This window comes from Falco biarmicus, chromosome 6 (genome assembly GCF_023638135.1).
Source record: "Falco biarmicus isolate bFalBia1 chromosome 6, bFalBia1.pri, whole genome shotgun sequence".
NCBI lineage: Eukaryota > Metazoa > Chordata > Aves > Falconiformes > Falconidae > Falco > Falco biarmicus.
The window spans coordinates 13,528,770-13,542,321 of NC_079293.1; the positions used below are offsets into that span (position 1 = coordinate 13,528,770).

The 13,552-nt window shown below is 35.5% G+C and overlaps 1 protein-coding gene across 5 annotated transcripts in view; it reads right to left on the reverse strand.

The window, feature by feature from the left end:
- ADGRB3 (adhesion G protein-coupled receptor B3) overlaps positions 1-13,552 on the reverse strand; it is a 466,174-nt gene that overhangs the window by 177,024 nt on the left and 275,598 nt on the right. For all 5 annotated transcript variants that reach the window (XM_056344433.1, XM_056344434.1, XM_056344432.1 and 2 more), the window contains one exon: positions 10,664-10,707. In XM_056344433.1, the coding sequence (XP_056200408.1) occupies positions 10,664-10,707 (44 nt within the window). The remainder of the gene's footprint in view (positions 1-10,663; positions 10,708-13,552) is intronic.

Consider the following 13,552-nt stretch of genomic DNA (forward strand, 5'->3'; position numbering starts at 1 on the left):
AGAGTTGTATTGTGTAAATTAATTACAGAAATATGAGAACAGAATTGTCTGCTTCAGATGAAAAACATAAAACATATTCCCAGCAGTCAACTGTACAGGAAAAGTAAGGAAGCAGAGAGAGAGGTGGTGGTGGTAGAAACATGGTTTTGGTAAATCTAGCATAGTTTTTCTCCAGCATTTAAAATGAAGAAGATACAGTGTAATTCACTTTAAGGTTTATGTTATGTAATTTAAATTTGGTGTATGTTATCTAATAGAAATAACATTAAGGGCATGTAGAATCTGATGTCAGATAAATATATATTCCACTATGCAGACCATGCCTTGCTGTGTAGTACAAAAAAGAAAATGTTTCATATTTTCAGTTAAACTTCTGGGAGGGTGGTAAATATGTTTTACATGCTTTATTCATCAAAGATTTTAATATGTGTGTGTACATGAAATGATGAAGAGTGTGTATAAGTACGCACACAATTTATGTACCTAAAACATCAGATGTTTGACTGTCCACTTGTAAGAAAAAGAAGGGAGGGGAAGAACAGGCTGAAGATGAGTGATGTACATACAAAAAGATACTATTGACTTTTTCCTGTACATGCTGCAACTTTTAAAGTACGATCTGCTTAAAAAGAGATTAGACTATCTCCTGAATACTGCCGACTCTCTCATTTTAGAATTCCTCTCCTAGCTCTATGGCATTATGTTGTTTAAATCAATCAGAAGTTGTTCAAATGAAATAATTCTGTCTTTGTTTTAAATAAATCTTTTTGTATTGTGTTATTATCTGATACTTGATATATTTACACTTCAGGCTATTTTGATACTGTATTAAGGCTATACCTTCTTTTCGTGAACAGCCATTTAAAACTGAGCAGATATCAATGAAAGTATTCACTGACAGTTTAAAAAGATGCTGAATAGATATATATTGCAGTCAAAATTGCAATCATGAAGTACAGCATAAACCTAAAGGATTTAGGTTTAAGTCTGGTCAAAATAATGTACTCTTTACAGGCTAAGCACACAAAAATATCAAATTCATTATAAAAAGTGATCCTGTTTTTCTGGTTCTGTATTGCTCTATATGTCAGTATATGCAATCCCTTAATTATTGCCATTCAGGTTGATGGCATAACTCCTGGATTTGTGCCAATACCTGTGGAGTGATTCTGGTTCTATGGTCCCAATCCAGCATGCTGTTTAAGCCTGGGCCTTCAATGGATCTGTTGGTAAACTTGAAATCAGGACCATATTTATATTAAGTGATGAACTGACAGTAATGTGGTGGCATTTTAATTCATGCTTTTAATATATGCAAAAATATTTATACAATTTTAAATGCAAACATTTGGCTCTGCTTCCATGGATTTATGGGTAAATGGAACAGAGAAGATAACCACTGGAAATGGCATCATTAGGATAACATGTAGCATTGGGAATCATAACCATAGCCAGCAAAATTTAGAATTATATTATATTTTCCATTGCTTAGAATAATAGCATGGATTGCAGGATGTTATCCCCAGCACACGCACTTGAATGCATATGTATATTACATTTAGTTAACTAGCTGTGCAAGAAATCTCTTATTCAATATTACCACAAAGATGATAACATTAAAAAATCATCACAAATACACCATGCTTTCCGCTAAAAATCTATTCAGCCATAATCTAGCAGCTATTCAACACAACAGATTTTTTCATGAAATTGCTTTGCTCGGAGCTGTTCATTTAGCATATTACCTTCCATTTAAACTTGTTTAAATCCTGATAGACATTTGTATTATTCTCATTAAGGTCTGGCCATCCTGCATAGCTTAAGCTTAATAAAAGATATTCTATTCAAATTAAGTGGTAAGTAGTATAAATATTGTCCTAACAGTCTTCAAAACATTTACAATTTTAGCTGATAAAATCTAAAACATTATTTTTAGTAATTTATCCTTATTTCTTGGCATTTCAGTTTTATGGCAAATTCAATTCATACCAGGTATATTCCTTTAATCAAATGTCAGTAAATGTAATGTTGGCTTCTACTGTTTCTGTTTTAGAGGAACCCAACCAGACCAGCTCAGAGGAGAGAATGGTAAGTTGAGTTGTACTCTCAGTAAGTGGAGCAGGGCTGAATTAAATACAGTAAGACCACAGTACAGGGTAAAGCCACCCCACATATAACCCCTCATATACTTGAAGATAAATGTAAGTTCATATACACTTTATGCTTTCACTGTGCTGTAATGGAGTACACAATGAACTAGTAGTTCTTGTTTAATGCCTTGATGATCTCTTCATCTGTTTACCTGGTATACACCAAAGACACATTTATGCAGGATAAGATTCTAAGTACCACAGACAAAACACTACAGAATGGAAGCATGGATAACTAAGGGAGGATCAACAAAGATATCAAAAAACTGGAATATTTTATCTTGGTTTTGCTACACATAGATGACGCAAGTGCATAGCTACTATGCTACCATTATTTCAATGTACTTTTTTGAATATTGGGATGCTTCAAAGAACGAAAATCTTAAACCCATCTTGTTTATTTACTCTGCACTGAGCTTCTGGTCTAGATTCAAATTCTCAAAATGTTATTCATGAAAATAACTCTATTTTTTAATGACCATGGCCTCTGGAAGTCAACCATACAGAAATATACTTTTGTCTTCTTTTTTCTGAAGGGTGGCTTTCCACCAAATAGGTCTTTTTCAAAATTTGTCAGTGAGGACATAGACATTGATTTACGTCATGGATAGGCACGTGAAGGTCTTTGCTTCCCTCTAGTGACTGGTCCAGGAAGAGATTCAACTGAATCTGCTGATGTTGCTCAACTATGGCACAGAGATTCAGCAAATGACTAATTACGTGTAAAGATACCTGTGAGGTCAGTGAGATGCTGATATAGCATTAAAGGTCTATGCTTGTGACAGCACTTGACAAAATACGGCAGATTTAAACTGGATGTGTGTTTGACTGTTTCTGATGGAGTGTTACAGTTTTAACAAGCAGAGATATGATTTCAGTGTTGATAATTAAAGAACAACTGGGTAACAACCTATATGATACACTTTAAAATAGTATTCCCAAAATTTATTTTAAGATCATTTTGCCATACAAACACTATTCTTGCAGAAAGACAGATCAGACTACATGATGTTTGATTAATCAGAGAGAGTATTTACCAATTCACAAGACTTCAATCATATTTAGATTCATGCATTTGGAAGCTATCTTATACTCTGCAAATGCTCAGAAATGCCTTCTATTATATTCTCATCATATTAATAAAAGTAGGTGTATTTATATGAGTTGTACTTCTGTCTTTTTTGTACTGACTGCAAAAAATTTGAAAGTAACTAATACGTATCTGTGTAATATTACACAACATGATTTCCTTATAAGCAATTTATGCACATGTTCTGTGCTCCTATTGTGGAAGGAAGAGGAGAGAATGGCAGAATTCCCACAGTTCCTTCTCACATGGATAAGCAATGTTCCCCAGATTTTTCATCTTGGGTGACGCAAGTAGATTTCAGGTTTTGTTAAGCATGGCGTAATACAAGGACCTTTAGTGCTGCTGCACTACTTTCGTTGGATAAACAGAGCTAAATTTTTCAGGATGGGCAACAGTCACGAGCTCATCAGAATGAATGAGAAAAAACCAGAAATATAATTATAAAACTATTTAAACGTTAGAGATCTACATCATAGCAGGGAAATTATATTGGCTTTCAGAACAGCTAGAGAGCATGCTCAATTAGGACTCAGGAATACGGAACTTTAACTCCACCAGACTTTAGTGGGTGACCTTTGACAGATTTGCTTTCATTATGCCTTAGTTTCCCCTATCTGTAAACCAGGGAGGATGGTACAGACCTCTATGTTAAATTGCTTTTAAATCTACAGGTATTACACACTTCAAGAGTTACATGATATAAATGAGAAAGACTGATAAACTTTCACAGTTGTGATTGTGCTATATTGTACTTTTGGAAGCTGTATTGGATTTGGCAAACACTCTTTTCCCCTACAAGAGTCAGTCCAAGTCCAGCACCATACTGGATTCACAGACCCCCCTTAATGCATTTCTTGGTGAGGTATTACTAGAAAAAACAATGGTCACATTTTATTTGACTTGGTAACATCCATGAATTTTTTCTGGAAACACAGATATAAAACCAAATTATGGCCAATTTGTTATCTGTTCTAAAGTTTATTCAAACTGCTTAATTATCTTCTGCTCTCACTATACACTAAACAAATCTGTCAAAAGTCCAATTCAGATCTTTACATTTGATTATGAAGATGCAACCACTAGTTCTTTTTATTCACATTTCAGAATTATAATTGCCTGATATTACAAGAAACCACTATTTTTAGTTTCTAAAAATCTACATTTCCATGAAGGCAATAAATAGCAATTGAGTTCTCAACAAATGGAGTTGATTAATCACCCAGTAAAAATTAAAAAGAAAGTGAACTTATTAACAAGAATTAATTTGATTTCCTTTTTTTTTTGCTGTAAATCACAGCAGGCCATGTAAGCTCTGTTCTTGGCCGTGTAGGTGTTAGTGAAGAACAGTGTTATAAAAAAGAACTAAATTATAAATTCCTCCCATAGATACTGATTCATTTTGTGTGCGATGTAAGCAAAGAAAATCTTGGTCCGACTCTTTTTCAATATAAAGACACTCCATTTTATACTTATAATACCTACATATTTCAGAACTAAGTACTCCTTCATTAGAGTATAATCTTAGCAGTTTGTAAATTTAAAGAAATTTAGATTCAGATCTTGCATGTCTTGAACAGTGGTTTGCCACTTGATCTGCTATGATTCAAATCAGTCAAAGCCTTTTGGCTGTCTGCAAGGGAGTTTGGATCAATTTTTTCCTTCCATACTGTTTTAACGGGAAAAGAATGTGATTCTGTAAAGTCTTTCATGCAAGACTACCAGGAACAGAAGACTAAGTAGTGTGCTATTACACAGATCTCATTATGGAAAGTTCTTCATAAAAGCAGGTACACCAGCAGGCATTTATCTTTTGAGTAAGTTCATTAATGTTAACTCTTCCAATACATCCACAAACATAAGCATAGAAGCTAACATGGAAAGGAAATTTTCTGCCTTGAAAAATACGAAAGAAGCAAGGTCTGACTGAAAAGCTGTTCCTACAAGTCTGACTGAAGTGAACAAAAGAAGCTGGCATATATTGCCAAACTGTATTTACATGATTTACTCTCATTCAATTTTCATTCTACTTATAGAAAAATATATTTCCTCAGTATCTTCCTGGTAAAAAACAAATAATATAACTGTAAAGTAATATAAAGCAAGGAGAGGCTACTCTACATTTTCAGAAGCAAATTCTAAGTTTAGGATATTCTAATTATTTGTTGATTAGCTTGAGACATTTTTATGTGAGTTATAAAGAGTCTTCTTAAACATATTTTCAAAGGCTTGCAAGGCTGAGTCAAACATAGAATAACTGTAATGGTTGTTCATGGCAGTTTTAAAAAACAAAGTGGAGAGGAGACAGACAAATTAGATCATGTTCCCTGTCAATTTTATCACAAGGCAACAAAATGCAAAAGTTCTTTTTCAGGCATGCATGTGAGCTTACAACCTAAAGCTGAGTTGCATTCTACCCTACAGGCAAATCCGTGAGAAAATTACAATTAACTGGTAGAATCTTCTTTATTTGCATTGAACAAATTTGTTTATGGACTATTTCTCCACAATTGTATCCAGGGACACTGGGAGAAAAAATAATTGAAAGCTCTAGGGCGTAATTTAAAAAGTAATTGTAAACTTTTTTTTAACCTTCCTTTTAATGGAGTATTGTTATAATATGTCTGGAGTGAAATCCTGAAGTTATATAAATGTATACAATTTCTCATTTCTCATATATAGGTATTCATAGTTTCACATAGCTTCAGCATAAAAAACCTAAATCACTGTCAATTAAATTTGTATGACGAGAAAAAAAAAAAACCAAAACAAACCAGCAGACCTATCACTTGCCCTTAACTAAAACTGAACCAGTTTAAAATCCTTGCAATATTAAAAATTCCAGCTAACTGCATTGTACTTCTGCCAACTAAATATTCAGCAGGCACAAACTGCTATGAGCACACATATGGACAAATAAAACACTGCCATACTGTTACAACATCATTCTGCAGCAACCGGCAGAAAAGAGCCCCAGAATACCAAAGCCCCTTCCTTACCTAGTGCTGTGAGATGTCATGTTGCACTGTGTACAGCTGTGGAGCACACCAGCAACAACTGACACTGTCCTGTGGAGTACACATGTGCCCACATTACGCCCACATGTTCCTTAAAGGATGAACAACAGCTGCATTATTTTGCTAATGAGTCAGTGACTGTTGAAACTCCCATGTGAGATGTCACCTCCTTCCAGTGACCCACCATGTCTACTCCACCTTCGACACCCTCACCATGATGATGTTATCTGAGGGTTGCCTGTGAGGGTGGTACTCACGATGCTCGGTACTGTGACACCTTGTTTCCAGCCTCTCACTGTATTTTGAATTCTGCACCCTGGTTCAAGAGCCCAGCGGCTAGGTTCACTAAGACAAGTGACTAACTTTGTCAGGCCAAACTTTCATGGATCCTAGAGCTCCACACAGACTGTCTGTTATGGCATCTATCACAGATATAAGCATCAGAAAAGGCAGAAAAGTTCAAGTGAACTTTTCAGACAGCCAACAAAACTGCCACAAACGGCATTTTAAAAATTGAAATGTACACATGCATGTAAGGATTCTTTGACCACTGGGCTTACACAGCCTTGCCCAGACTTAAATAAAGCAAAAAAGTGCTAAGAAAAATCACTGACAGTGATATGGCTAAGATTTACATGTGGCATGGTGACAAACACATGGAAAAAATGGTAAAACTAAATATAGAGGTGCTGGGAATCAGTTCCCCAATCCATTAATATTTTCCTAAATAATATGGCAGAGTTCCAGCAGGACACGAGTAACACACTCCGGAGGAGCTGACAGCTCAGCAGTCATGGGCTGCTTTTGTGATACTGAAAAGTGTGTTTCAAACTCCTCAAGTAACTTCTGTAAAGAAAAAAATCAAAGGTCTGGTCCCTGAGGTCCCCAAATAAATGCTCTAACCATTGGATTATTTGCAGGTTGAAACTGCCTTTGCTGTCTCACTTTCCCTTCTTCCTTTCCTTTCTGGAAAGGTAGGAGGGACAGGAGAAAAGCCTTCAGAAGCTTTGTTTCATCTTAAAATCTTTTAAATCACTTTTGTGGGGTGGGAAAGTCAGCTCTAGTACCTGACCCACTTCATTTTGTTCTTTGTGGACTGAGACACTGGAATGAACATATTGCAAACAGTTCCTGACAGCAGGGAGAGTTTGTTCATGCCAGACATGGCAAAGCAGAAAAGATATAAATCTTCCCTGAGTTTTTGGTTTGTTTAAGGAATTAAATTGTTTCTCCTGAGAATGTAAATTATAAATATTCCACACATTTTCCCATGTACTGAAAGAATCATTCAGAATCCTAGACTTTACTGAAAGCAACATTTAAAATACATTTTCTGAAATGAATAGATGAAGATATCACTCAGATTTCTGAGGGGGGAAAAATCATCACTTACATACCGTTGATGCTACCAGCTTTGTGTAGCTGGAAATATCAAAGGAAACACCAGAACTCATAAGCAGCCTTGTTTCAATCAACACAGACAGATGTGCTATACATTTTGGGAGAATCAAATGAAATGAAATGCTGAATTATTGCATTTGAGTTTGCCCTTTATAATACATGACATAATATTTTATTCTTTGGTTGCATTGTCTCAGTATTGTACACAAATTTGACAAGCTGTCTATGGCGAGGGCACAAGCCTGCCAGCTTGATAAATGGAAAACCTTGTAAAACATCGTCACAGGGAAGAATCACCAAATCTCATAGAAAGAATGGTTTAAAACTGCTTTTGTCAAATGTAGGATGACCAAATTATTGCAGATAGCAATGGCAGTAGGATAAATTTGATGATCTGGTGTGGTTAAACAGCTCACAGATCCAGAAGTTTCTTCAAGGATGGATGATAGGTAACTGATCGATCTCCTGAGAAACATGCCCAAAACCCAGGGAGACAAAGCTTCCCCTGCTGTTGGAGAAAGCATCGTTTACCAAATGTGAACTTGCAATGCACACAGATAAAGATTTGAGAGAAGTAGCTAAAAAAGTGGCAGAACCCATTAGAGGTTACTGCCAGCTGTATGTCTGTGATAAAAGCAAACACAGTTTTCACCGGAAAACCACTTAATTTAAAGCATCAGTCTCAGCATAGACTACTGATTAGTTAAGTACCTTCAACTAAAAGCAAACTATGTTTTGTTGGGTTTACTCCAAAATGCTTGCCAAATCCTGGTTATGCAATAATTACCCAGTCTGGGTCTGGAAGGACATGAGTACAGCACAGCTCTGCAGGATTTGCAATGTGGATGAGGGGCTATTAATCCCATCAAATTCAGTCGCCTACTGTTGAGAGTGGCTAAGTCCTGAGACTTGGGAAAAAGTGGAAAAAATAAAAGCAAAGCAAGCCTCCAAGAACACAACATCATCACGGGCACCTAACCAATTCTATAGTCCTCTACATATTTATTTGTTAAGACTTATAAATGATAGGAACTGATTCAGCATTGTAGAGCTTTCCTGATAATTTTAAACTCATGCTATCAGAATACAAATTCTGAACTATATTTGAGTACATACAAATAAAATGCTCCAAAACAAAAATAAAATTATGAAACAACTCATGCTCCCACAGCTAACATCAGGGATCTTGTCCAAAGGGATGGAGGAAAAAAGTAGAATTTTGTTCTTGCTATTGCATACTCAGGTAAGAAGTAATGTAACATTCTCATAAAATAATACGCATACATTTGTAAAACAAATGAAAGTGGTGTCCATGCAGACCTTACTGATATGTCATATCTTATTGTGAATATTTGATAGCTCATATCACTTTTCCAAACTGATAGATCTCCAAGCATGCCTCCAATCTTCAAATATTTTAACATCTTCAATAGCTACCATTAAATAATATGACTAGAAAAGACACCCATCAGAATACAAAAGCATGTGTTTCTCCCTCAAAACCTTAGACTATTTCATGTAAGCTTTATGCAAATTTTAGATGTTGCAAAAGTTCACTTTTCCATCCAGATTCCGAAGCATACTGAAAGCAGTATTTACATATAGTACTAAACTTCTCTATAAACAATACTAAGAGAAATGCATGCAAAACAAGTGGCAAGTATAAAATATTTTTTTTTGTGATTGCTTCACACTTTCATCCTGAATATCTGCATTAAACCTTTTCATCACATTGTTAAATCCACAGCATGCTTTCTTTTTTTGGTAATCTAATTCCATGGAAATACGCCTTTGATATTCTGGACAGAAGCAGTGAAATCAGAGCATGTGCTCTAAATACACAGTGCCTTAAGTAATGCATGTAAAAAACTGTAAATAAAGCACTCTACTAATACTGCATAAGCAAAACATTGAGAAGAGGAAACAAAGAATGTGTTCCAAATGTTTTGTGTCCCATGTGCACATAATACTTAATATCAATCTTTCATGTACTTTATTCCACACATCTTACAGAAATGGAACATTATGATGTTGCTGGCAAATAACTGCATTATGATTCTTTCATGGAGGCACAGACCATGGCACTATTTGTATTTGGAATGATTTCTAGTACCGTGTCCAAAGTTTCTCATTTCTATACTATAATGTTGTTTCTCAGCCATCAATGTACTGATGTAAACCCAGGCTCAAGGACAAAAGCACTCACAAAATCACAGGCGTAGAATTTATAACACAGTAGATAAGTCTGCAGTGTAAGACATACACAATATACCTGGACAAGAGGTACAATGTTATCTTTTAAAAAAATAATATGCAAATCATATAGGAATGCTTCTTGAAACACTTGATCTGTATTTAGGCAAAATTCACCTTGACTTTAATGGGAGATTTACTGTCAAGGATTAATGCAACAAATTACAACTGCATAAACTTGGAATCCTTTTCAAACCACTCTGATTTTACTGCTTTACTTCTTTACAGCATCATTTTCTGTGCTACAGAAGGGACACATGCTGAAAAAAGTAGCAGAAGACTGCTAGCAAGCTTTCACTATTTAGTATACAGCTATTATTTTACTAAACTAAAATGAAAATTTGCACCAACTAAAATGAAGATTGCTGTGGGTATCACACTTGAAAATGATGTTTCTCCCTGCAGTAACAGAAACGGGAGCCTTCCTTTAATTATCTGTGTGACCAGTTACCCACTCACTGTCTAGCAACTACCAACAAGGAACTCCAGTTCTTAGACATCCTCATTTTAATCTTGAAAAATCAGATTAAAATTACTATGTGAGAAATCTCTTCCTGGTGAGGTATTGTATTATTTCAATTTACATAGATGCAGAAAAGAAGCCAAGTGACTGGCAAATCCAATACTCTCACATTGTGAAAGGTTCATTTTCTCTGCCTTCAATGCCAGTCCATTTACTGGCTGACTATTTAAATATTTTTAGGTGATTTGTAATGTTTGAGCCATAGCAACAGGAGAAAACATCTGTCACTTACGTTCTTGAATCATCCCACAGCACACAGTAGGGATTCAATGTGCCCTAAGAAGAAAATAAAACAAACAAATAAACATTAGTTACTGGTATAAAAAAAATATATATGTCATGTTTGACCTAAACATTTATTTGGGTCTCCTCCTACAAGATCATGCTTATACTCTGACAGATTGGTACAACTGAAATCGCAAAACCTTAAGGGTAATTCTTATGGAGTATTTTAAAAGCACTTGAACCTCAAAACAGAGTATTTGCTGCATTCTCTTATAAAAGGTAAGCATAAAGTTGTCTATTTGGTATATTCTAGTAGAATTGAAATATGAGATAAGAGTTAATCTGTTAAGAGACTTGAATTGACCAAACATTTCTAAGTGCATTTAGAAGCAGAGCTTTAGGCCTCTCAGGAACTTGAATGTCAAAACCAAAATGCCTTTAAAAATTTTAAGTTTAAAATTTAAGTTTAAAAATTTAAAATATTGGGCAAAATGTCTGGAGGCTGGGATTTCAGATGACACCACATTCAATACCCAAGTCCTTTTGTCAATTAGGTTCTAAATCAGCAGAGATTTTTTTCTCAAAATATTGTTGGTTTGGGTTTGTGGGTTTTTTTCTTGATCTTTGTAATCACAGCTCCAACCTCTTTGCAGTCAGTGGAAGATTTCTGTTTTGATTTAGAAGAGGATGGGAATCTAGGTTTATTACACACCATTAAACTGTGTGTAATGTTTTGGGAAATTGAAATGTCTTTATTATCATTCATGGTTATTTTGCTGCCTAGGAAGAGTTGAGGCAAAATTAAAATTCAAGTTTTGCCCCTAATCTTCTAAATCCTCCTTTATCAAAACTCAGATTGGCTTAGAAGTACTTAACTGTCTAAAAACTGCAAAATTGAATTTCTGTTCATCCGAACATTAGATGTTCCCAGAAGTCAGAACTACATAAACAAATCAGATCTAAAATACAGAATAAAAAAATATTTTTACCAAAATTACAAGTGATTTAAAGAAACAGGTGAAATACTCTTTTCTTATGCTGTTAGTGTAGTTCTCTCATGAACAGTGTTAGTGCAGTAGGTATAAAGATAGTTTTGTATAAACAAAACACACCTTGATATTTCATTCTGAAAAGTGTTTTATTTATAGGAAAAACATGGCAAACTGTGAAATCAAAATCTATTAAATATTTAAATTCTTCCATCCACCTCTTTGTCAAAGATAAAAAAAGTCCTGAAGACGCTTTTGGGAAAGGCATTTAGGGAAATTTTGATCCTCTACTTCAGTATTTTGCTGAGTGCATTGAATTTTATGAGTATAAATATTTAAAACCAACATATACTCATGGCACTTTATATTAACATAGCACTGTACAAACATAAATAAAGGATGTTCCATTCCCTGAAGTATGTATAATGTGAGGAAAAGGAAGGGGAAGAGGGCACAGGACAAAGGACTGGATAACAGGCCCACTGAGATTCAGAGACCAGGTCCTGCTTCACTAGCCAAAAGCTTTCAGATACATTGATAAAAGAGAATATAAAAGGCTAAGAATGAAGAACAGAATGACAGTGCAGAATTAACTTTTGTTTTTTAAAAAATGTCATTTTATAAAGAGCATTAATTTGATATCCTAAGACTGGGTGAGGAAATTCTACTTGCAGTCTGATACAGCTACACATATTAAAAAAGTAGTCCTATAGCTGAATTGTAGTAAGACATTGTATATCTGTGATCTGAGACCCATCTTTCCTACCAGCAGTATCATACAGTTTATAGTCACTATTCCCACAGTGCAAGTAAAAAGAATACAAAAACATTTTCAGAAAAAATGTCCATTATAATGAAATCTACAAAATAGAGGGAAATAAAAGTCTTTGCAGAAAGCTGAAACATGGTAAAACTGCTGCTGTCAGATCACACACTTCACTCTCTTTGAAATGTATTCAAATGAAAACAAAAAGAGTATGCTTGGCCATTGCAGTCACTAATGAGCGATTAAGCAGAAACAAGGAAATCGGGTTAAATATTACTCCTGTTCCTTAAGAAGGTCTTGTGGGGGGGGTTTGCTCCACCAGGCATGGCAGCTCTCAAGGGCAGAGCAGCCTTTCAGACCTTCTTCCTCTTTTGATACCCTGATCAAACACCCTCCAGGCACTGCAAGGACCACAAGGAGCCTGTCTTACTTTCTTCTTTGCCCTTAACCTGTTGCTCCCTTTTTCCCAGTGTTTCTGCGTTTGGCCTCCTGGCAGTGTCTCCCCACACTGCTGTCATTGGGCTACCTTCAACAGCCATCGCTCTTTGTGAAGGGAGCAGTATTTCATCACAGCTCTTGCCAGTTAATTACTTAGCTGCAGCGAGGGAAGCAGCTGCTGTGTCCATTAATGTTTACAACTGCTGCAGTATTGATTTATACACTACAGTACAGGACTTGGATATCTCAAAAATAGACGTGTGTGAGTGTGTATGCATATATAACTCTGCCTAGCATATAAAACCGAACTTTTGTGATGTGATTGGCAACTTTGAAAGCTATGCAGCGCAGTGTCAACTGTGTTTTGTAGACAGGGTTTTCAGTCTCACTGAAAGCTTGAGGTTTTCAGTCTCACTGAAAGCTTGATGTCCTACACAACTGCTGCCTTGTTACTTTAGTGTCCCTGGAGTAAACTCCTGTGCTGTCAGAAGGTGAGAGTTCATATTCTCTCTGAAGCAAACAGGATTTTGTTTGAGTTGTGCAGTTTTTAATATATTACCTTGGTGTGTCTTTAATCAAACTACTGGGAAAATGTGACCACATTCATCAACATGTTCACAATGCGTAAGACCAAATATTATGTTCTCTAAATAATGCACTGCAACCCACATTCTCACTGTGGTCAACTGTCTATCATATTTTA